Source organism: Dendropsophus ebraccatus, chromosome 9, assembly GCF_027789765.1.
Source record: "Dendropsophus ebraccatus isolate aDenEbr1 chromosome 9, aDenEbr1.pat, whole genome shotgun sequence".
Lineage (NCBI taxonomy): Eukaryota > Metazoa > Chordata > Amphibia > Anura > Hylidae > Dendropsophus > Dendropsophus ebraccatus.
In genome coordinates, this window is record NC_091462.1 from 80,731,140 (window position 1) to 80,756,051 (window position 24,912).

Here is a 24,912-nt window from a genome sequence, read left to right on the forward strand (position 1 = left end):
ATATTCTTTGTTTCATACATTTATGGCAACTGTGGTGCGGTGGGATGCTGTAGCTGAGAAACAGTGGTATCACAAGCTGTTGGATCTCATTAAGTGAGTAGCAAAGCAGTTTTGGCAGCTTCTACAGACCGGGATCCGATCCAGACTTGTAACTTCTCATTCTGTGTTTGAGGGGCCCTGAGAGCGGAGCTAAAGACTTCCAAATAAGTTACGCTTGCTTAGCATTCTGTTACTCGCACAGAGAAGCACTGTGCTTATTTGGGTGACTACGTTTGTACAAAGATATGGGTAAGACGGTCCAACTCAATTTAGTGAAAACTGAACCATGAAGTCACATAAATTGGGTTTGGTTATGTTCATTTTAAGCGTGGATTGTGAATGCTTCATCTTCATGGCTTTTGTAAACAAATTAGTCAGAGGTAACTGATGGGTAACAAGTCCTCTCCAAAGCAGGCGTTGACTGTGTATCTGTCTAGTAACCGTGACCTTCCCAGGAGACTTCTTGGACTGGTGGATACTATGGTGAATTATTTCAAGATAAATGTTGGCGGCACCAGCTGTCTAGTTGGGTTGTATCATCATGGATTATATAGAAGCATAACACAATTAACTTATTTGATCTGACCAAAAAAATTTACCCTAAAGCAAGAAAAAAACAATACGATGCAAGCACGAATCAGAAGTCAGCTTTTCTGGATTCTGCGTGTCCTGGACCTCGTGACAAATGCGAACAACTGTAAAGGTGTCGTCCTATACTTGCTTTAATTGTGCTGTGTCAAGAACAGAGCGCCTGCATGAAACACATGAAAAAATCTCAGATTTTATTGGAGCCACTTTGTATTGTGTGGAAATACACAGAAAGTACATTAACAAGCAGTGCAGTAGCCAGAGGCTTCTTATGTCGCTGTGACACAGTGGCAGATGACAGAGAACCCCCAATAATTTATTTATATATCTGTACAGACCACATTTTTGAGAAATCCATCAACTCATCAGGGACTGCATGTTTAAATCCATTATTTACTACCCCGAGCGGTGCATGCGGTGCAGTTACCACCTTCCTGACAAAAATGTATTTCACTGTTCTTGCATATTGGAATATTAAAATGATTGTTCTCTAACAAAACAGAACATGTAATTTAAATTTATTTTAAATATAAAAGTTTCCCAGTATGAAAGATAATTTATAAAGTACAGCAAAATGTTTAACCAATTGAAGATTTAACCTCCAATCTAGTTTTCCTTAAAGTGTTTTTTTCCATCACTTGGGGTCCGCCCCATTCTTTGGATCAGTGGGGGTCTTGGCAGTTGTATTTCTCCTTCTCTTTATGTATGATTCCATTCTCAGGAAATAAATATAGGCTACATTCAGTGAAATGTCGGCAGTCAGATGGTGATAAAGTGATAAACTACCACCATAGTTTTACAATCTTAAATTTATTTTTTGTATCTGTTCTCAGGGTGGAAGTGGGTACTGACAGACACTGGCTTAGATTTATCAAACTGTGTAAGGCTGGGTTCGCACTACGTTTTTGTAATCCGTTTTTTTTTTTTTTTTTTTTTCATTCGTTGGATGAAAAAAAAGATAAATTTGTGTGCATCCATTTTGATCCGTTTTTTTCCATTGACTTCCATTATAAAAAAAGGGATCAAAATGGATCATTTTTTTAAGGGACACAAAAATTAAGTTGATTACATTATTGTGTATGTTTAAAAAAAAATGTGTATGTTTAATTTTTTTTTTATAATGATAGTCAATGAAAAACAATCAAAGCGGATGCACACAAATGCATTTGTTTTTTGCAAAAACAGATGAAAATACAGATTGCAAAAATGTAGTGAAAACTCACCCTAATGTGGGTTTCATAAATGGCATTTTGTGCCATTTTGTGGATCCAACAGGACAGAGAAGTCATCCCTTTATATTTTCCATCCAATTTGGATCCACTTCTGGTTTTGGCTCAAGAACTTCTTACTTCTTCTTGCCTGATTCACCTCTGGCTTAAAAAATGCTATGTGTGACACCAGTCCTACATTGCTTAGTTCACTGTGTTCAGTTGGGGGGGGGTCGACTATTAGGACTAGCGACAAGTCTATCATCAAGAGGACTACCTGGGAGGTTGTCTATTTCCAATAGTAATTGAAATATATCATTCCAGAAAGGAGATATGCAAGGGCAGGACCATGGTGTATGTATTAAGTTTCCAACATTCCCACAACCTCTCCAACAGCAGTTAGAACAATAAGTAAACATTTTGTAAAACTTGATCAGAGTAAAGTACTGTGTATAAATTTAGACTGGCCGGTTTGGATTCAGCCCTTAACAACCTCATTGATAAAGGCCATATCGGAGAGTTATGGTGCATTTACACAGACAGATTTATCTGACAGATTTTTGAAGCCAAGGCCAGGAACAGACTATAAACAGGGAACAAGTCATAAAGGAAAGACTAAGATTTCTCCTCTTTTCCAAACCATTCCTGGCTTTGGCTTCAGAAATCTGTCAGATAAATCTGTGTGTAAACGCACCATAAATGGAAAGTCCTTGTTGTCTTATTAAAGGGGTAGTGCGGCGGTAAACAATTATTCACAGAATAACACACATTACAAAGTTATACAACTTTGTAATGTATGTTATGTCTGTGAATGACCCCTTCCCACCACCCCCACCCGCGTACCCGGAAGTGTGGTGCGCTATACATACCTGTCACGTGCTGACTCCTCTCCGATCTTCAGTCAGCGATGTCGTCTTCGGCCGAATCCCTCCGTCCGTCCTGAGTGCCGGCCGCCCTCTGCCGCGTCATCGGCTGCTCAGCCGCGATTGGCTGAGCATAACTGTGCTCAGCCAATAGCGACTGGGCAGCCGATGACGCGGCCGCTCAGAGGGCGGCCGGCACTCAGGACGCTCGGAGGGATTCGGCCTGGCCGTCCGAAGACGACATCGCAGACTGAAGATCGGAGACGAGTTGGCACGTGACAGGTATGTATAGCGCACCACACTTCCGGGTACACAGGTGGGGGTGGTGGGACACGGGGAAGGGGGCCATTCACAGACATAACATACATTACAAAGTTGTATAACTTTGTAATGTGTGTTATTCTGTGAATAATTGTTTACCGCCGCACTACCCCTTTAAAGGGGTATTTCGGCAGGGGGCATTTTTTTCCTGACACCGGGGAGGAGGGGGCTGAGGGAAACGACGTCCACTCACCTCCCCGGTTCCAGCGGCGGGTCCCGCATCGCGGCGCTCCGGTTCCCAGGCGCTTCTTGGTGTCTGACGCGTGCCCGAGACGACACGTCTCGGGTCCGCTCAGCCAGTCAGTGACAGAGGCGGGATCTGAGTGGACTTGAAACAGATCCCGCCTCCGTCACTGATTGGCTGAGGGGATCAGAGCGCCGCGGTGCGGGACCTGCCGCTGGAACTGGGGAGGTGAGTGGACGTCGTTTCCCTCAACCACCTACTCCCCGGTGTCAGGAAAATATGCCCCCCCCCCCCGCCGGACTACCCCTTTAAGTTTTAACTCACTGCTATTGCTGTCACCACCTGTGTCATATTAACAATGATTCTTTACTGTTGAACAATCAAATATTAATAATATATTCTGCTGCTGTGCTCTCCTTAAACCTTCATGTCCTAATCCCATCTTTTCACGTTCCCTTAATGTGCGAGCAGTAAACTGGCAACTTTAAGGTGTAGGTTTTAAGAGGTGAAATTGCCCTGGCGTAAGCTAAAATTCATGTATTTAAAGGCAAATCAGTTTCACTAAAGCTGCAATGCCTGAGGGCTTCATCCATTAAAAAAGAGATTACTTTCCATTTATGTGGGAAGTTATGAGAATTATTGTATATGAAAAAGAATATTGTGTGCCAAAACATTCTCCTCTGTAGAAGCCTTATTTTCCTAACAGTAATGACTGTCACGCAGCCTCACATCATGCACAAGAGCGTCTGTGGGAAATTCTGTGACAACAATGACTAATCAGACTTACTCCGTTCTCTCTGCATTAAGACGTCTTAGATGAGCTGATAGCATGCGTTTTCCTTGCATCAGGTTCTATTAAATCCATTGCTAATTGTTCATTTGCTTGTGAAGCTTGCCACCTAGCAACAGTCTTTCCGGATCTCTTCATATCTTCCATAGAACAATCCCATGCTGTCAAACCTGAATGTTCATAGGAACACAGCATTGCACAGATTCGTACGGCATACATAGGAAAATACTGTGGTAGCACATGCAGGCGTACTTAGCCAAGCCTTACAGGGGTTGTCCCACCATTATAATTTTTTGCTTATCCACTGATTAGGGGATAAAAAAGTATCATAGTGGGTGATAAGAGTGCTGTGAAGTCTACACAATGTCTTCTGAGGTCCAGAGCCTCCAGCTGAGACGACATGTCCAACCACTGATCTGCCTGATATAGCCAAACATTGTACTCGACTGTCTTCAGCAGTTCCCATAGGCAATAACTGGGATGGCAGCGCACATGAACGGCCACATGATGGGAGACTCTGGACCCTGTTATTGAGATCACAGGAGGGTTATGTTCTCTATCGATAGTATACAGTATGCCGCCCTCATATAAGCAACCAGCTTCCTTTGAACTATCTTAAAGTGTAACTGACATCTAATTTTTTTTGCAGAAATCAATAGTACAATCAATCCATTTTAATAATCTATGTAATAGGTTTTATTAGGCAAAAAAGCCTCTTTCTGTACTTAAAAAGCTGTTTTGCAGCCCCCCCCCCCACACACACTTCTTACAGGTTTCTTGAGTCCATTAAAACTTATGGAGGGGGAGGGGTCAGAGGGATAAGTGAGCAGGGAGAGCAGAGAAGCAGCCCAGCAGTTTGGAGAAAGTTTGGGAACATAAAACGCTGGATTTACAGTTCAGATAGGTCACTGCTAGTTTAGGATCTTGGTGAGATAAGATGGCAGGATGTTATGCTGTGTAGGGCTGCCTTTTCTACTCCTCGACCCCTCCCTTCTCAATAGAGCATAATGGATACTTTTTCTGAAGTGAAGGGGGGAAGGTAGTAAAATAGCTTTCTGAGTACCAAAGAAAACTCTTTTGCTTAATAAAACCTATTTCAGGGTTTCTTAAAATCGCTTGTACTATTGATATGTATTGATTTCTGAAAAATTACATTTAAATGACAGTTACGCTTTAAGGCTGGGTTCACACTACGTATATTTCAGTCAGTATTGTGGTCCTCATATTGCAACCAAAACCAGGAGTGGGTTAAAAACACAGAAAGGATCTGTTCACACAATTTTGAAATTGAGTGGATGGCCGCCATATAACAGTAAATAACTGCCATTATTTCAATATAACAGCCGTTGTTCTAAAATAACAGCAAATATTTGCCATTAAATAGCGGCCATCCACTCAATTTCAACATTGTGTGAACAGATCCTTTCTGTGTTTTTAATCCACTCCTGGTTTTGGTTGCAATATGAGGACCACAATACTGACTGAAATATACGTAGTGTGAACCCAGCCTAAAGGAGAAGTCCGGCAATTTGAAGAAATAATTAAACAGCATGAGCTGGGGGGACATAATAAACAATCTCTGCTCACCTGTCCCTGTGCAGTGCTGGAACCCCTGCCAGGCTCCTGAATTTCCTTCACAGCCAACTACACGACCCTGTTGGTGAATAGAGATGATCGAACAGGGCCGAGGTTCAGGTTCGTACGAACCCGAACCATCGGTATTTGACTCCCGCTGCCTTCCCACTCCGTGGCTGTATCCCTGTTTTCCAGGCGGTACTTGGGCTGTCTCCACCTTCCCCACGGAACGGGAAGGCAGCAGGAGTCAAATGCCAATGGTTCGGGTTCGTACGATCCGGAACATCAGCGATGTTCGATAATCTCTATTGGCAGACATTTTACTCATGACGTCATTGGAACTCAGGGAAAATGACTTCTGGCGGGGTCCCCGAGCCTGTGATGCAGTGCTTCGCTGGCACAGGGAGAGGTAAGCAATGATTCTTTATTATGTTCCTCCCTGCTGCTCCTGCCAGCTGACAATTTTTTTTAAATCGCCTTCACCTTTTAAAGCTTAATTTTTTCCAAAGCCTAATTTATGTCTGTGTACATTTATCTTTTCGGATAGTCAGTGGCTGTAGTGTTTCTGGGTGCAGCTTAGCCTTTTCAGCAGTAAACCAGGCGTTCTATCTCTTTCTGTGACAGTTCCCCCACTTCTATCTATATTCTCATACTAGATGTGTTTATGGCTGCTTATGGTTTCATATATGCTTTTCCTTTGGTCTTTCCTTGTGATGAGGCTCGTGGTCATGGGAAAGATTGATGACAGATCCTGGTTTTGATAAAGATGAAAAGAAAATGAAGATGATCACCAGTACAGGTCTATAGTGCAGCACTAATTCTCATGGCAATGTACTCAAGAAGGATCAAAGTGCATATCAGTACCGGGGAGTTCCTTTGGTGACTTGTTATACATGTATACATACAGAAACCTCATATCTTTTATTTTCTTTGAGTTATTTCCTCGGTGGCTTTGAGTACACTTCTATACTACTCATCAACATTGATAGATGGATAGATTAGATCTGATTTCACATTTTTGATAATAACATCTCCTTACTTAAATTCGAAGTTGGTTTTACTCAATCTAAGTGTCCAAACCTGCTGAATTAAAAAATGTACTTCTATTAAAAAAACTTGTCTTCTAGTACTTATCAGCTGCTGTGTGTCCTGACACAGAGCTCTCTGCTGCCTCCTCTGTCCATGTCAGGAACTGTCCAGAGCAGTAGCAAAACCCCATAGAAAACATGCTTGCAGGACATACCGCAGTTGATAAGTACTGGAAGACTTACAATTTATTAATGAAAGTAAATTACAAATCTCTGGCATCTGTTGACTTGAAAGAATTTTTTTGTGTGAACACCCCTTTAATGCCATTTCACACTAGGATGCCAGAGCCCCATCAATTAAATTGATTCCTTTTTACAGCTATAGGCCAGGTTCACACAGTGTAAGACAGCGACCGGATGAACTTCACTTCTTTTGATTTGGAATGCAGGCGCATTCGGATGTGCCCACATTCCAAATTACCATAGCAGACAATGTAAAGTGCAGCCACAGCCACACTTGAATTGTCTGCACTGTCAGTTTTGTGCAGTCGCTATTCAATGAATAGTGGCGGCACAAAACTGACATGTCAATTTTCTATACGGCCGCATTCAATCCCGGACGGATAGTATAGAGAGTGTATACACTCTGGTCGGGATTCCAAAGGACACAATTTTATTTTAATTTTCAAAAAGTAGCAGCAGTTGTTGCAACGGTCGTTGCTTTTTGAAAATTTACATTATGTGAACTTAGCCATATACTGAATATACGGATATAAAATTACTCTAATTTACCAGTTTTCAAGAGGTCCTGTCACCCCTGGTGCTGGTGTGACAGGCTCTCTTTGAGTGTCGGACTCATCTCAGCGGCGCGTGCGGCAGGCTTCCCGCGGGGATATCTCCGTCCTGGTACTGGCCGAAGAAGTAAGTATGAGAAGCTCTATCGGGGGTCGGGAGCCTGTCACCTCGGCACCGGGGGTGACAGGTCCTCTTTCAGCAACAACATTTCCATGCTCTTTTACAGTAAGGTGGTAATGTTTTCAAATATTATAGTAATGTCCACTTGGTATTATCGGTATACAGCAGGTTTGGGTAGGGTTCACATTATGATTTTGCTTTATGAGGCACAGATATGCCAGTGCCCTGTCATATCTGGTGCTGAGATGTCCGTGCCCATACCAGGCATGGACCGCATTTACTTCTATGGCGCGAACATAATCAGCTAGTGACATCAATAGTTTTTAAAATGAAGTGTCTGGCACCTGTAGACAAGCAGTGTAGAAAGAAAGAAACAGGCATATCACTGAGCTGAGTGTTCTTGCCTGTTTTAGAGAACTGTGGGGGTCTCAGTACCTGGACCTCCCACCAACGAAAACGTCTGACGTCACTATGACAGTATGAAGTAACCCTTTAGATCACAAATGCCACAAGCTGTGTCTGGCTATACAGTACATACAGTAGCCGGTGCAGAGGAAATGTAGTATTTTATCTCAGTGGTCAAACATGCTCTTGGTTAGTGCCTTTGGAATATCCTAAGTATAGAAACCCCCTATATGAATTCTATAGGTCCAGACAGGGATGGGAATTGTTTAATTGCGAAAACGTCTTTGCCACCTATTCGTTATCATTCTCCTAAAAGAAAAGGAAGAGTGCAGTAAACATATCATAGACATGTTCATTAAATTTCTAGTCCATGTAAAGTGTTGCATCTATTCTGTGAAACAGTAGTATAGGTACCCCAGAACTGTGGTGCATTACCCCTTGAACTCCCTTACATTGACTGTACTGGATGTATTACATTCTGGTAGCCAGAATGTACCTAGGCAAGTTAAGCTCAATAAGGTTGGAAGAGGATTAATAAAGCAGATTATAAAGTGTGTGATTGTTCATCATTGCTTAAAGCTACAAAAGATCAGTTATTGTGGGAGGGCAAATTTACCAATTTATTGCTTGGTACGTTGTTTCGGCTGGATCGGGAAGCGACTGTTTGTCCTACCAGCTGTCATTGGATTGATCCCATGTCACTAATTAATTGATGACAACGTAATTACTAAACATACTAAAGTCAGCCAGATCCCCTGCAAGCAGGAGTGTTTTTTTCCCTTTTCTCCAGACACCCACATAATACACAGTTTACACCACTTTCACACTGAGCACTGGATTTTTCTCTGGCCAGTAACTCAATGTTCTGTTTGTTGTAGTGTTGTGTTTTTATGGCTTTTTCAATATCCCTTCTTACAAGCATTGGCAAGTAGTAAATTTAATGATGCTACATGATTAGAACCATCCTGGTATCGATCTTTCCATAGATACAGAGTGTTGGATGTATAAATCTCATAGACTCATTGACAGTACATCACAGTCTTGTATTGTCGATGCCGGTGACGATGCCTGGTGCTAGAGACGTATTTTCTGTTGGTCATACAAATGGCAGCTGTCTAATAGAACAGCACTTAGGACTGTTATGGTTAGGACTGAATGGTTGATGGCAGAGGTGTGAAATATATTAGTTATGTATATGTATACTGCGCTTCATTATTGTGGTCATTTGTCTTCCCTGTTTTAGAAAGTTGACCACCAATGTCTGCAGTGAATGCTTTGTTTAACACAGTTCATATCTAAGACTAAAGTAAACGACAGATAATAGCGATATCAATGTGACCCATAATATTTAACCAGTATGGAGCGCCATCTTGGTAACTAGTATGTGAAAAATAAAAGCTTATTTGTTAAATAGTAGCTTGCAGTGTCCTTCCACTTGCTTAGGGACTGAGAATTAGAGATGAAGCATGCATAGGAGAAAACTGCCATATGGCAGGAATAGTACTGCTCCTCAGTGTACACACACCAACTTAAAGGGGTATTCTGGACAAAATTAACTTTTCCCCTATCCAAAGGATAGGAGAAAATTTGGAGATAGCGGAGGGGTCCGACCCCTAAACCCCCTGCAATCTCCGTATTGGAGCGCAACAGCTCTATTATGAATAGGGCCCTGGGTCAGCATGCGACTCAGCTCTTTCCGTTGCACCATAGGAATAAATAGAGCCGCGGGGTCCAATACCGAGATCGCTGGGGGTTCTGGGGTGACAACCCTGCGACAATCTCCTACTTTTCCCTTATCCTGTGGATAGGGGAAAAGTTCATTTTTCCCAGAATACCCCTTTAAGGTTCCCATACACCTTACACTTTAGATGGCTGAATTCTCTACTCGCAACAGATTTGGACGTCAATCTAAGGTGTATGGGGCTCACCCGAACAGCCACAGACAGAGGATGTGGGTGGAGACAGGGGTAGGGTGTGCTGGAACATCACGGGTGACCCCTTTGTATTTCGCTGCAGCTTATCCCTCCCCTCCTCATAAAAAAATACAGGAACACTTGGCTGTGTTGAAGGTTCTTGTGTATGGGGAGGACAGGCGGTGGGCAGGAGAGATAACTGACTGATCTCTCAGCAATCAGTTGTGAAAAGTTTATGGAAACCTTTAGCCTGAAAAGTTATTTTTTTTTTTTAAGAATACTGATAATTTATGCCAAAGGAATAGTCCAAAATGATTGATTAGTTTGAAAATGCAGGTTTCCTATGCTGGTACTATTACTGTGATTTTACCCTTTTGTAACAATGCTGCTTGTGAACCTACCATGAAAATGTCCGACACACTACAGACAGCTATCCTGGACACTGGTAACAGGTGGAATATTACAAGCATTTATCTCCTTTTTTTTTTTTTTTACCCTGACATTGTTGAAATAGTCACCTTCCTCCTGGTGATCAGCCGTCTCTCTGCTCTCAGTCCGCAAGGGCTGAGAATGTGCATTGCATTTAGTCAGAGGTCATTTGATGTATGTCTCCTTGGCTGCATATGACTCGGTTTTGTCTTTGAAATTCTTTTAATATCCATATTTTTATCGTCTTTTACATTTCTCCAGGATGCAAAGTTTGTTGAAGAACGACGGAAGCAGCTCCAAATTTACTTAAGAAATGTCATGAACAAAGTCATACAGACCGTGCCAGAGTTTGCTGCCAAACCTAATAAGGAGAGCCTAATACAGCGAATGCCCTTTTTTACGTAAGCTGCTTCTGTTTTTTAATTGCCTTAAACTTGTGCTTCTACAGTATGTAAAGTGAGTGTGGAGACTTTGTAAGACGTGCTTATGCTCATGTGCACAGTGGGTTTCTGATCCTGTATACTTGTTTTGGTGCAAGCTGTAACCAGTCATAGTCACGTTTGCTCAGCAATAAATGTGAAAACGAATGTTAAACTCTTTATTGTTAGGTGGTCATGGTCATTACCCTCAGTAAAAATTCACAACTGTTTAAATACAAAAAAATATATATATATATTGATGATTAGAGATGAGCGAACCTCGATCATGCTCGAGTCCATCCGAACCCAAACGTTCGGCATTTGATTAGCGGTGGCTGCTGAACTTAGATAAAGCCCTAAGGCTACGTGGAAAACATGGATATAGTTATTGGCTGTATCCATGTTCTCCAGACAACCTTAAAGCTTTATCCGACTTCAGCAGCCCCCGCTAATCAAATGCCAATAGTTCGGGTTCGGATGGACTCGAACCTGAACGCGGTTCGCTCATCTCTATTGATGACCTATCCTGATGGTGTTTACACAGAGACATTTATTTGACAGATTTTGGAAGCCAGAGCCAGGAATGGATTTAAAAACAGGAGAAATCTCAGTCTTTCCTTTATGACCTGTTCTCTGTTTATAGTCTGTTCTTGGCTTTGGCTTCAAAAATCTGTCAGATAAATCTCTCTGTGTAAAGGCACCATTAGGATAGACCATCAATGGCTGATCAGGATGCTGGAAGTAAATGATTCCAGCACTGTACACCATTTGGGTGCCATAGTTTGCCTGAGCTGCTGATTGGCAGAGGTGCCAAGAGTTTTCACACTGCCATTGATGTCTTGATAGACCATGAATCAATTTTTCTTGAAAAACCCCTTTAACATCACTTGTGGTGTACTTTCAGCCAACATACTTTCAACAGTAATAGCCAACCATTTGCTAAGAGTGTCCATGTTTGGCTATTGTATGTTATTGTATGTTTAGCTGAATTAAAAAGCATAGAGCTACCACTAACCTCATTGTATATAGATGTATAGAGCACTATTCAACACTACCTGCATTCAGCCTGAATTGAACTTGGTGGATGCATATATACCCTATGTTATCAATAATCAAGGCTGAAAAACTGATCTGTCCTGTACACGTTTATCATGAAAATATTTCACAGCTAAATACCTAATGGGGGGCATTAACATTAAAGGGGTTATCTAGGATTGAAAACACATGCCCTGATTTTTTTAAAAAAGGGTCACCTCTTGTGTTTTTTTGTATGGTAATGCTGCTCAGTTCCATTAAAGTGAATGGAGCCAACCTGGAATACCACACACAACGTGTGGCGCTATTTTTGGAAAAGAGCATCTCTGCTTTAATAATCCTGGATGACAATCAAAGTCTTTTCAATTATGTTGACCATCCATTCTGTACATGCCTATGTGCAAGTCCGCCTCAAAAATTGGCTATATATATATGTGGTGGGGATTGTTTGGGTCTTCTTCTATCTGTTGGGCGTTGTGCAAATGCTGTTTATTTGCATCTTTTTAAACCTTTCTGAACAAAAACTCTTCCCTGGCACTAATTATATGGCACTTTATATGGCACTCATACTGAGCCATATAATGTCTGTGTGATGAGCCTTACTACCAGAAGAACTATAGAAATGTAAGAATCAATGTGCATTGAGAATATTTTTTTTACAGTGCAGCTGTTATATTACACGTCCCTGTAGGATGTGCTCATGTTGCTATCTACACATGCTGTTATAATTTGAAGTGAAGTTGTTAAATCCACCATAGTGCTGATCAGATCGGATCCTTCTACAGCTCAGGAAATTATAGTCGTAAAAGCTGTCCAAGATAGTTTAGATATTACTATGCTGTTAAAATGTGACCACATAGTATATTATATAATGTCGCCATATAACAATGATCCCCCGGACCCCCGATTACATTCCATAGCTAATGAGGTTCAGTAATTGATTACTATCACTTGATGAAAGGTTGCCTGTGACAGAATGAAGGTTGACAGGGTCAGCTGTCTCTGCTCGTTTTACATTGACAGGATTGTCGATATGTTTGGCAGGCGATCAGAACATTAAGTAGTGCCCTGAAATGTCAGCTCTCTAATTTCCAGAGTGGTTATTGGACACAGTTGATAAGGCACAAGTTCTAATTACTTTCTGTAAGATACGAACAGTCGTATCCCATCAACCTCACCTTATTTTACCATGTTGGTCATAGTGGTTGGGAAAAACTGTAGTCCAATATATTGGATGCTGTATGCTTTGTCTGGTCTTTTTTTTTTTTACATTTTGTTTGTGTATAATATATAAACAAAATATTATAGACAAAAAAACCTAAACAAAAAAATTTTTTTTTTCCTTTTAATTTAACCGATCGATCAAAATCAAAAATGAAAAATACATAAATAATTGTTTTAAATGTCTTTACAAAGATCAATGCCCCTGTGAAGCACTATGACTTTCTCCAAGCGGTGTTCAGCACTGGGGGGCTTGCCAGTGTAAGGTCATGGAAAAGAACTGATATGTCACTACTTTTTCAGGCACTTCCTGTCCTCCCATTGAAGTCATTTGGAGCAGGGTTTTCTGCATGGTCTTTCACACAGAGATCAATGCTACTATTACTGCTCACTGCACAGTCTTGAGCAGTCAATTAACACGCCGCAATAGGAGAAGGCAAATGAGTGGCATTATTTGTTTGTTTTGCATTTTATGTCCAGGTATGGTCCAAACTTTTGTGCCAAAAATCTGGAAAATTTTCCTCATAGGGATTAAAAGTAAAACTTTACCTGTATAAACTCTTCCAATTCATATTGCAACATCTATTTTGGTCACAGGGTGTGTGTGTGTGTGTGTGTGTGTGTGTGTGTGTGTGTGTGTGTATTGGGGGGGGGGGAATCAGGGGCAAACTTTAAGATAAAACTGGCTATAAATTATACATTATGGCTATGTCTGGGAAAGATGGCCGTGTTCCGCTGATATTATTACACAGTGAAAACATAGCCTAAAAACTGTATGACATTGGATAAATTAAGCAATTCTTTATATTGTAGCTCCTGAAACCACTGACAAACGAGTTATACATCTGAGAAAGGTTCCATTGGTTGAAATGTATTATAATGTGGTGACAATTCAAATGAATGGTGACCATATAATACCTCTTTTGCAAAATATTATGTTGAACAAAACAATTTATTACTTACATCATTCCCTTCAGCCTTTCTCCAAATCTGCAGAACAAAGAACTTTAGGCTGCACCACTAACACAACACACACACACACACACACACACACACACACTGCTGATTTGCTAATTGACAGTTTGAATATCCACAGTATATATACACAGTAAAGATAGACAGTCGCCAACTGGCAGAGGGTGCTGGCGCACATGAATATCCAGGCCTACTGAGCACACACTGATTTCTCTGAATGAGCTGCACAAAACAATGTAAGTGATACACCATTCTGTTCAGCTTCTCTGTCACTAGTTTATGCTATCCTTACCCTACCAGTAACCTGCTCTTTAAGCTCCCCAGCACATCCAGAACATTATAAAAGCTTTAAAAAAAAAAACCTGTTAGCATTTTCCAAATACAACTTATAATATTTTTTTCAATATAGACTATTAGCGATAGAAACATTTACATCTAGACGCTAAAACAATACAGAGCGAACACTGCTAAGCACTGATGGATTTGCTTTTGGTTGTCAGACTTTGCCAATGCTTCCATTTATTGACCACATATCTGTAATTGGTGAGGCAATTGCCGCGTTTACACGGAACGATTATCGCTCGAGTTTGCACGATAACGATCAAATTCGAACATCGTACGTGTAAACACAGTGAGCAATCAAACGACAAGCGAGAAATTGTTCATTTTGATGTTATACCATGTTCTTAATTCGTCGTTGGTCGTTTGCAAAAAATTCGCAGATAGTTCCGTGTAAACAGTCGTTCACCGATTAAACCTATGTGCGAGATAGGCTTAAGCGATCGTAAAACGATTTTTCCACACGATATATCGTTCCGTCTAAACACTGATCGTTATTAAAAAAAACACGTTACTTCGAAATCGTACGCAGCAAATGACTGTGCAATGAATGCTTTCCTTAAATATTTAGTAACTTTTGAATATTTGAAACCTGAGGCATATAGTACATGCTGTATACATTCCCTATCCCTCTCACCTAGCCATATGCCGTATGAGTTTGAGAAACTTTTCTAAAGTTTCCAAGAAGAAAACCTTTGTCAGTGGATAGCAGTGAAGCAGCAAAGGGCAGAGGCAGATCCTTGCTCTTTGAAAAGAGGAAGCCGGATAATTAGTAATGAATATTAATGTAACTTTGCTATCTTGTGTCAGATGTGTAAGCATGAATCAAAGACGCCTAGTTTTGTCTGTAGGAAAATACATTAGAGGGCTCGGCATAGGGGGGTGCAGGCCTGCCGGGATTACTCTTAACTTTAATTAAATCGAATAAAAAGTTCAAGTCAAAGATTTTATTGAAACATAAATCAATATTTTATCGTCAAGGTGAACCGGTTAAAAATAACATTAATGGCGTAGGTTTAGCAGCTCATCTTTTGCTTTCATGCGGGTCAGACAGAATTATTCGCATTTTTTTCCACTGAACAAACTGACTCGGGAGTAAATCCATTTGTTACCTTCATTGAATTCTCTTGGAAGTTCGCAGTCCCTTTGGTTTACAAGAGAGAGTCTGAAGAACAAAAAAAAAGCGGCAATGTCCTTATTACTTTTGAAATTTCCATTTGAACAAGAAAAAGAAGATCTCCTTGTATTTTAGATAGGCTCCTGTTTATCTCTCCCTCTCTGTAAACTTTTCCAGAAAGCATGTTGTAAAGGCTACGCTGCATTAGGGACTGTTTTATAACTACAGTATAAGTGGAAACTAGGAGCTAGATATTTAGTATTACAATTTTAACTAAAAGTTTTACGCAAAATACGAAATATAACCCTTTTGTTTCTCAAATGACAACTATAAATGACCCTAAAACTAAATTTTATTGAATGTCACAAATTCCCAAATTATTCTGTAAAACATGTACACAAAAGACACTTAAAAACAAGGTGGAGGGGAAGGAACCCAATATTGCTACAATGTGGGACTAAACATGTAGGGCGTGAGCCCTCTCTGCAGCCCGCTGTCCCCGGTTGCTATGTGTAGCCAGGGACCGCAGGTATTAGCCGCCGCGGCCAGCTAATTAACTATTCAAATGCATTTGAATAGTGACTGTGCCACCTGTCCCTGGTTTCTAGTGGGGGATCTGTTGTAAGATCCATTGTAATGAGCCAGCCAGGGCTCAGCGTCGGAATGACGCTGATCCCGGCTCGGCAATCCATGTAGATGGTCTGCAGCAGACCATTATAATAGAGCACCGATCTAATGGATCATTGCTTTATTATATACACAGGATTGATCTCAATGGGACATCAGTGCTGTGTATATAGAAGTCCCCCAGGGGGCTTCTAAATACTGTCAGTGAAAAAAAATAAAGTGTTTTTATTAATTAAAAAAAAAATACCTGTTCCCTAATAAAAGTTTGAAACACCCCCCTTTTCCCATTTTATAAATAAAAATATATAAATAAATAAATATATTTGGTATCGCCGCGTGCGTAATCGCCCAAACTATTAAATGATTACATTCCTGATCTCGCACGGTAAACTGCGTAAGCGCAAAACCCCACCAAAGTGCAAAATTGTGCATTTTTGTTTACATTAAATCCTGAAAAAAATGTTATAAAAAGTGATCAAAAAGTGATTTTAAACACATTTAGTTTTTCTTAAAAGGTTTACATTTTTTAAAAGCCATCAAATAATATGAAAGTTATACAAGTCACATATCGATGTAATCGTACTGACTTGAGGAACATAGATAACATGTCAGTTTTACCATAGGGCGAAAGGGTTATACAAAAACCCTCGAAATAAAAGGAATTGCACCTTTTTAAAATTTCACTGCACATATAATTTTTCATTTTTTTCAGCATATTTTGTAGAAAAATTAACTTTGTATTTGCAAAGTATAATTGGTGTCGCCAAAAATTAGGGCTCATGTGGGTCTGTAGGGGGAAATATGCAAACGCAGTGGCCTTTTAAAGGAGGAAAAAAATGAAAGCACAAAAATGTAAACTGGATCCATCCTTAGGCTGGGTTCACACTATGTATATTTGAGGCTGTATTTGGTCCTCATGTCAGGTCCTCATAGCAACCAAAACCAGGAGTGGATTGAAAACACAGAAAGGATCTGTTCACACAATGTTGAAATTGAGTGGATGGCCGCCATATAACAGTAAATAACGGCCATTATTTCAATACCACAGCCGTTGTTTTAAAATAACAGCAAATATTTGCCATTAAATGGCGGCCATCCACTCAATTACAACATTATGTGAACAGAGCCTTTCTGTGTTTTCAATCCACTCCTGGTTTTGGTTGCTATACAGCCTCACAAATACAGCCTCAAATATACATAGTGTGAACCCAGCCTTAAAGGGTTAAAGGGCAAGTGTAAAGCATGAATAAAGGTCAATGCAAATGTATTGGCCCAAATGGATGGCTAAATTCTCACTTCTTGTACCTAAATGAGCATAACTCTAAACACAAAGACACAGGAGCCATGCATCCCTATGAATAAAATGCCCTTCCACATCACCCTCCGATGCATTTCCTAAGTCTTAAGGAGAGAGATATCTAAGAACCTAGGTTTTGTGGTATGTGTTCAGCATCGGACGGTTACGGACTTCAGAGAGTATTTTTAGTAGGGGCACTTAGGGCTTATTCGCATGTGCTGTATTTAACGGACGGGAAAGCCCTGTAGTGGAGAGTTTCCCTGCCCGTCATGATGAATTAATATCATGCTAGGAGCAGGGAACCTGTTTGAATCCCTGCAGCACTTAAAGGGGTACTCCGGGCTGGGGGGCTTTTTGCCTAGGGCCGGGGAGGAGGTGTATGAAGGCAATGACGTCCTCTTACATCCCCGGTTCCAGCGCCGTGTCCCGGATCGCGCCGCTCCCGATCCTGGTCTCTGCAGGGGCTTTAGACGTGACGTTTCAAGTCTGCTCAGCCAGTCAGTGGCAGAGGCGGGATGGGCTGAGCGGACTTGAAACGTCACGTCTCAAGCCCCTGCAGAGACCAGGACTGGGAGCGGAGCAATCCGGTACACTGCGCTGAACCGGGGAGGTAAGGGGACGTCATTACCCCCATCTACCTCCCCGGCCATAGGATGTATGTTTTTTTCTTGGGTGTCTCGTTCTTGTGAGAAAGTTGCATATGGGAAGCCAAGCCTTGCCTTCCCCTGTGTTTCCCTATTGCTATATCCTCGCTGCAATGAGTCTAGATCAAAGAACATATTAGTAATTCATAAATACCTAATGTACAGAAAGTAGCAACAGATGACTTTTACTACAAAGCTAAAGTCAGTTAGTGGTCATAGAAATACTATATATATATATATATATATATATATATATATATATATATATATATATATATATTATAATGTTATATTTGCTTCATCAACAAACCAAATGGTCCAGAACGGGTTTGGTAATGTGTCCATGATATGTCAGTAAACATTCATGAATCAAATGATAGCTTAACGATAGTTTAATGATATGTCATTGATTGATGATAAATCTTTACGTCACTGATGGTCAGTGTGAGAAGCTAGATATAGATCTTCAAAATGACATGTGTCTTTTCACTTATAGAATTCTAATAAACTTCATATCTTAAAGTGTATAGATTACAAAGAATGGGAATTAGGCTGCATTCGGAGTGCCCCAAATGTAAATGTGAAGAGGTAACTAGCTGGCATCTACTATGGAGTTGCCCCAATGTTCGGGAATTCTGGGAAGAGGTATTAAATAAAATAGAAAGTAAGCTAAGTAATAGAGTTCTAAGGGATCCAAAGGTGGTGATTTTGGGATTGACATCGGGTATAGATAATCATTTTAAGATCTCGCTTAAGCTGATCATGCTTGCTAAAGTTCTAATATTAACCTCTTAAGGACATAGGACGTATGCGTACGTCATATGTCCTCACTTGCACTTCAAAGCGGGGCCGCGCGGCGGCCCCGCTTTGAAGTGCCGCGATCCCGGGTGCCGCGAGTAGCCCGGGACCGCTGCTATTAGCGGGCACGGTCTGATCGCCGTGCCCGCTAATTAGCTAATCGGAGGTAGCTGTCAAAGTTGATAGCTGCCTCCGATTACCGGAGGCAACGTTTCCCTGGGGTCTAGTGGGGGAGATCGCTCCTCCGGGACCTTGTCCCGGAGGAGCGATCTCCGTTACTGATGCCGGCCGGGGACGCGTCCAAGATGGCGCCGTCCTCGGCTCGGCACTCGTTCGTTTTCGGCTGCAGCAGCCGAAAGCAAACGAGTGCCGATCTCATGGATCTCTGCAGCATATCTATGCTGCAGAGATCTCAATGAGAGATCCAAGTGTATATACTAGAAGTCCCCCAGGGGGGCTTCTAGTATATGTGTAAAAAAAAAGTGTTGTTAATAGTAAAAAGCCCCCTCCCCTAATAAAAGTCTGAATCACCCCCCTTTTCCCAGGTTTTAAATAAAAGTAAACAAATAAATAAATAAATAAACATGTTTGCTATCGCCGCGTGCGTAATCGCCCGAACTATTAATTAATCACATTCCTGATCTCGTACGGTAAACGGCGTCAGCGCAAAAAAATCCCAAAGTGCAAAATTGCGCATTTTTGGTCGCATCAAATCCAGAAAAAATGTAATATAAAGCGATCAAAAAGTCGTATATGCGCAATCAAGGTACCGATAGAAAGATCACATCATGGCGCAAAAAAATGACACCTCGCACAGCCCCATAGACCAAAGGATAAAAGCGCTATAAGCCTGGGAATGGAGCGATTTTAAGGAACGTATATTGGTTAACAACGGTTTGAATTTTTTACAGGCCATCAGATACAATATAAGTTATACATGTTATATATCGTTTTAATCGTAACGACTTGAGGAACATGCATAACAAGTCAGTTTTACCCCAGGGCGAATGGCGTAAAAACACATTTCCCCCAAATAAAAGAAATGCGTTTTTTTTTTCAATTTCACCACACTTTGAATTTTTTTCTGGTTTCGCAGTGTACTTTATGCAAAAATTCAGCCTGTAATTGCAAAGTACAATTAGTGACGCAAAAAATAAGGGGTCATGTGGGTTTCTAGGTGGAAAAATGCAAGTGCTATGACCTTTTAAACACAAGGAGAAAAAAACGAAAACGTAAAAACGAAAATGGGCCATGTCCTTAAAGGGTTAAGATCATGGTTATCCTCAGAAACACCACATATAAGAGCATGGGAGAGTATAGTCGGAAAGGTCAGCAAGTGTGAGCTTATTGGCATGACTAATGATGCCAAGGGAAGGGAAAGAGATGAGAGGTTGTGGGGTGTGTGGAATGGTGAATGGAGGAGTGAATAACCTATAATAGGATGGTTAATTGGTTAGTTGGATGATTAAGTTAATTGTACTTTCGTTTTTTTTTTTGTTTTTTCTTGCTGATCTTATCTGCTCTAGGTCTCCGCTTTCTCGGGGGTTAGGTGGGTGGTTTATAGATAGGGGGGGGGGGTAGGGAGGATGGATTTTGGGGATAAAGAAAATGTAATACTTTACGGTTATATTGAAATGGTGTTGTTTCTTCTTTTTTATATTTTGTATTTGGATCATGTATGTTATGCTTTGGAAAAAAAAAAAATAATAAAAATGTATAGGTTAAAAGAGTTTTATGGTATCACCGTTTAAAGCGACTCTGTACTCACAATCTATCCCCCCAAACCACTTGTACCTTTGGATAGCTGCTTTTAATCCAAGATCTGTCCTGGTGTCCGTTCGGTAGGTGATGCAGTTATTGTTCTAAAAAACAACTTTTAAAGAGGATGTACCACCTGGTACATCCTCTTTAACCTAAACCCACTGATCGAACAGCGCCGGCACGGGGAAGCCGGTGGCGAGAGGTGGTACATCCTCTTTAAACTGGCAGCCCTGTGCCCAACAGCTGTGGCCTAGAATGTCTATGCATTAGGCTGGCACAACCTCTCCAGGCAGATTGCCTCCTATTCATCAGCTGTGTGAATACTAAACATAGGCTGGATCGTTAAGGCACCTGTGCAATGTTCAGCATGGAGAAAATGTTCCAGTGGTATTCCTAAAAATGAAGAGGGTGGTGCGGAGGGGTAATGCATACAAAATCTAAGCCCCGGCCGTTAGGCATGGGGTTGCAAGTTTAGAAGTAGTTTTTTAGGACAATAACTGCATCACCTGCCGAATGGACCCCAGAACAGATCTTGGATCAAAAGCAGCTATCTGATGGTACAAGCTGTTTAGGGGGGTCAGATTGTGGGTACAGAGTTGCTTTAATTGTCCTTAACACAAAATGTCCAGAAATTTTAAAGGGAACCAGTCTGCATGATTGTGGTATGATATGGTTCCCGGCAGCACAGTATAGATCTACTGTGCAGCTCACCGAGCATACCAGCAGCAGCTGCAGCAGTGTCTTTACGTAGGAGAAAAAGATGTTTTATTACACCACACCAATGGCTGTCAATTGTGTAAAAAAAAACAAAAAAAACTGTGTACATACACTCTGTATACACTTTAGCCGGGATTCCTTGCAGATGACATGCAAATGACATGTCAGTTTTTTGTGGCCGCTGTTCCTTGAATAACAGCCGCACAAGACTGACAGAGCACACCATATAAAGTGTGGCTCCAGACGCACTTCAAATGGTCGGCTATGGTTAATTGGAATGCAGGCACACCCGAATGCGCCCGCATCCCAATTAACCCCTTCAAGACTAAGCCTGTTGGGCCTTAATGACCAGGCTCATTTTTCAAAATCTGACCTGTATCACTTTATGCGCTTATAGCTCAGTGATGCTTTAACGTATGCTAGCGATTCTGAGATTGTTTTTTCATCATATATGGCACTTTATATTAGTGGCAAAATTTGGTCACTACTTTGTGTGTTTTTTGTGAAAAAGATCAAAATAACATGAAAAATTAAAAAAATTAGCATTTTATGAACTTTCAAATTCTCTGCTTCTAAAAAAGAAAGTCGTATCACATTAATTAGTTACTAAGTCACATTATCAATATGTCCTCTTTATTCTGGCTTTATTTCATAAACATATTTGACTTTTTTAGGGTGTTTCGGGGCTTAGAAATTTATCAGCAAATTATCACATTTTCGTGACAGTTTCTAAAAGGGACCAGTTCTTTTTTAAGTTGATTTAGGAGGCTTGCATACTGGAAACCCCCATAAGTGACCCCATTTTGAAAACTAGACACCTTAAAGAATAAATCTAGGGGTATAATGAGCATTTTAACCCTACAGGGGCTGGAGGAAAGTATTCGCCATTAGGCCATAAAAAATGGAAAATTAAAATTTTCCAATAATATATACACTCACCGGCCACTTTATTAGGTACACCTGTCCAACTGCACGTTACCACTTAATTTCTAATCAGCCAATCACATGGCGGCAACTCAGTGCATTTAGGCATGTAGACATGGTCAAGACAATCTCCTGCAGTTCAAACCGAGCATCAGTATGGGGAAGAAAGGTGATTTGAGTGCCTTCGTGGCATGGTTGTTGGTGCCAGAAGGGATGGTCTGAGTATTTCAGAAACTGCTGATCTACTGGGATTTTCACGCACAACCATCTCTAGGGTTTACAGAGAATGGTCCGAAAAAGAAAAAACATCCAGTGAGCGGCAGTTCTGTGGGCGGACATGCCTTGTTGATGCCAGAGGTCAGAGGAGAATGGGCAGACTAGTTCGAGCTGATAGAAAGGCAACAGTGACTCAAATAGCCAACCGTTACAACCAAGGTAGGCAGAAGAGCATCTCTGAACACATAGTACGTCGAACTTTGAGGCAGATGGGCTACATCAGCAGAAGACCACACCGGGTGCCACTAATTTCAGCTAAGAACAGGAAACTGAGGCTACAATTTGCACAAGTTCAGCGAAATTGGACAGTAGAAGATTGGAAAAACGTTGCCTGGTCTGATGAGTCTCGATTTCTGCTTGAACATGACAATGAGTTTACTGTACTCAAATGGCCTCCACAGTCACCAGATCTCGATCCAATAGAGCATCTTTGGGATGTGGTGGAACAGGAGATTCGCATCATGGATGTGCAGCCGACAAATCTGCGGCAACTGTGTGATGCCATCATGTCAATATGGACCAAAATCTCTGAGGAATGCTTCCAGCACCTTGTTGAATCTATGCCATGAAGAATTGAGGCAGTTCTGAAGGCAAAAGGGGGTCCAACCCGTTACTAGCATGTACCTAATAAAGTGGCCGGTGAGTGTACATTTAGATTAAAGTTTCTCATTTTCAAAAGGAACATGAGAGAAAAAGCACCCCATAATTTGTAACATAGGTTCTCTTGAGTACAACGGTACCCGATATGTGGGCGTAAACCACTGCTTGGGCACACAACGGGGCTCAGAAGGGAAGGAGCGCCTATTTGCTGGAGCAAAACCGCAGCTAGTAATAGTTATTAGAATAGCACAGTTACTAAAATACAATAAAAAAATGAGATTACAGGTAATGCGGGGTGGTTACGGACAGTCTGGGGTGGTTCCGGGTAATCTGGAGGTGGTTACGGGCAACCTGGGGTGGTTACGGGTAATCTGGGGTGGATACCGACAATCTGGGGTGGTGACGGGTAATCTGGAGTGTATACGGACAACCAGGGGTGGTTACGGATAATCTGGGGTGGTCATGGGCAACCTGCTTTGGTTACGGCAACCTGGGGTGGTTATAGGCAACGTGGGGTGGTTACGGGCAACCAGCTGTGGTTACAGACAATCTAGGGTGGTTACAGGCAACCTGCTGTGGTTACGGGAAACATGGGGTGGTTACGGGCAATGTGGGGTGGTTACGGACAATCTGGGGTGGTTACGGATATACTGAAGTCCTTATAGGTAGTCTGAGGTGGGTACCTGTAATCTGGCTCGGTTACGGGCAATCTGGAGGGTGTCATTGGTAATTTGTGTTTGTTAGAGGCAACGTGCGGTGGTTAGAGGCAACGTGCGGTGGTTAGAGGCAACGTGCAGTTGTTAGAGGCATATATGTATATATATATATATATATATATATATATATATATATATATATATATATATATATGTGTGTGTGTTAAAAAGACATATGAACCTAGCCTAACTCTTTATTTTAACAGTGTCCTATAGGAGGACATCAAAAAACATGTGAAAGTGTCCGTAAGTATCCCATTTAGCGTCTTAGTTGGATCCATAATGGATAGATGGAGCAGCCTGACAGATGCTCTGTTGTTTTCCCCCATTTCTATTCCTTTTTTATAGGATAGAACAAAGCAGCATGATCCAATATTTCCTATTGGAAAAAGCTTAGCGTAGAGAAATTTCAAGTGAATAAAACTGCTATGCTTGGGTGCATAGAAGGATCCAACAGTCACAAAAGCTGCTTGAAGGAACAAGGGATGGATCAGTGCACAGAAAGAGAGATACTTATGCCTTTTCTGCTTAGATATAGTAAGCATTGCAGCTTTGTGTGTGACCTGGTGTTAGATGGCTGGCGGTTAAAAATATAGATGTTTTATATAGCTTGTGCCATGGTGGCTATACACAAAATTAACATTAGGCAGAATGTGGCTGAAACATTGTCTGTGGGATCCTTCTTCTAAATGATCCGAATATTAATGAGACTAAACTGGCATAAATTTTCAGCTGACACAAAGTGGCAAATGATCGACTAAAGTCAGATTAACTACAAAAATGTAGTTTTGGACAGTCACAGGCAAAAAAAAATCTAATATGACATTATATTTAGTAGATCAGTCTGCCATGGGCCATTGCAAGCTATAGTTAGCATATCGTTTTCTAACAAATATTGTCAAAAACAGCTGCTATTCAAATACAGAACATACATATAAAGGCTATACATGTGTCCAGTGCACTTCAATCACATTGTGACCTCCTATTACAGTTCTCAAGGCCCTTGCGTGGCAATTTTCTAGTAAGGACGCATTGATACATAAAGGCCAGTGTATTGTCTATTGATTATTGTGGCCTTGTGACCTTTCCTTGTAAACATTTTAATTATAAATCTTCAGTCTGGTTACTAGATAAATGATTAACAGTTCCACCGGTTCTGCTTTCAGTTTATGGGAATATAGTTTAACT

The 24,912-nt window shown here is 41.1% G+C and overlaps 1 protein-coding gene across 3 annotated transcripts in view; it reads left to right on the plus strand.

Moving 5' to 3' along the window:
• Positions 1 to 24,912, plus strand: part of SNX29 (sorting nexin 29) — a 394,719-nt gene that overhangs the window by 317,153 nt on the left and 52,654 nt on the right. For all 3 annotated transcript variants that reach the window (XM_069983707.1, XM_069983706.1, XM_069983708.1), the window contains one exon: positions 10,520 to 10,659. In XM_069983707.1, coding sequence (XP_069839808.1) covers positions 10,520 to 10,659 — 140 coding nt within the window. The remainder of the gene's footprint in view (positions 1 to 10,519; positions 10,660 to 24,912) is intronic.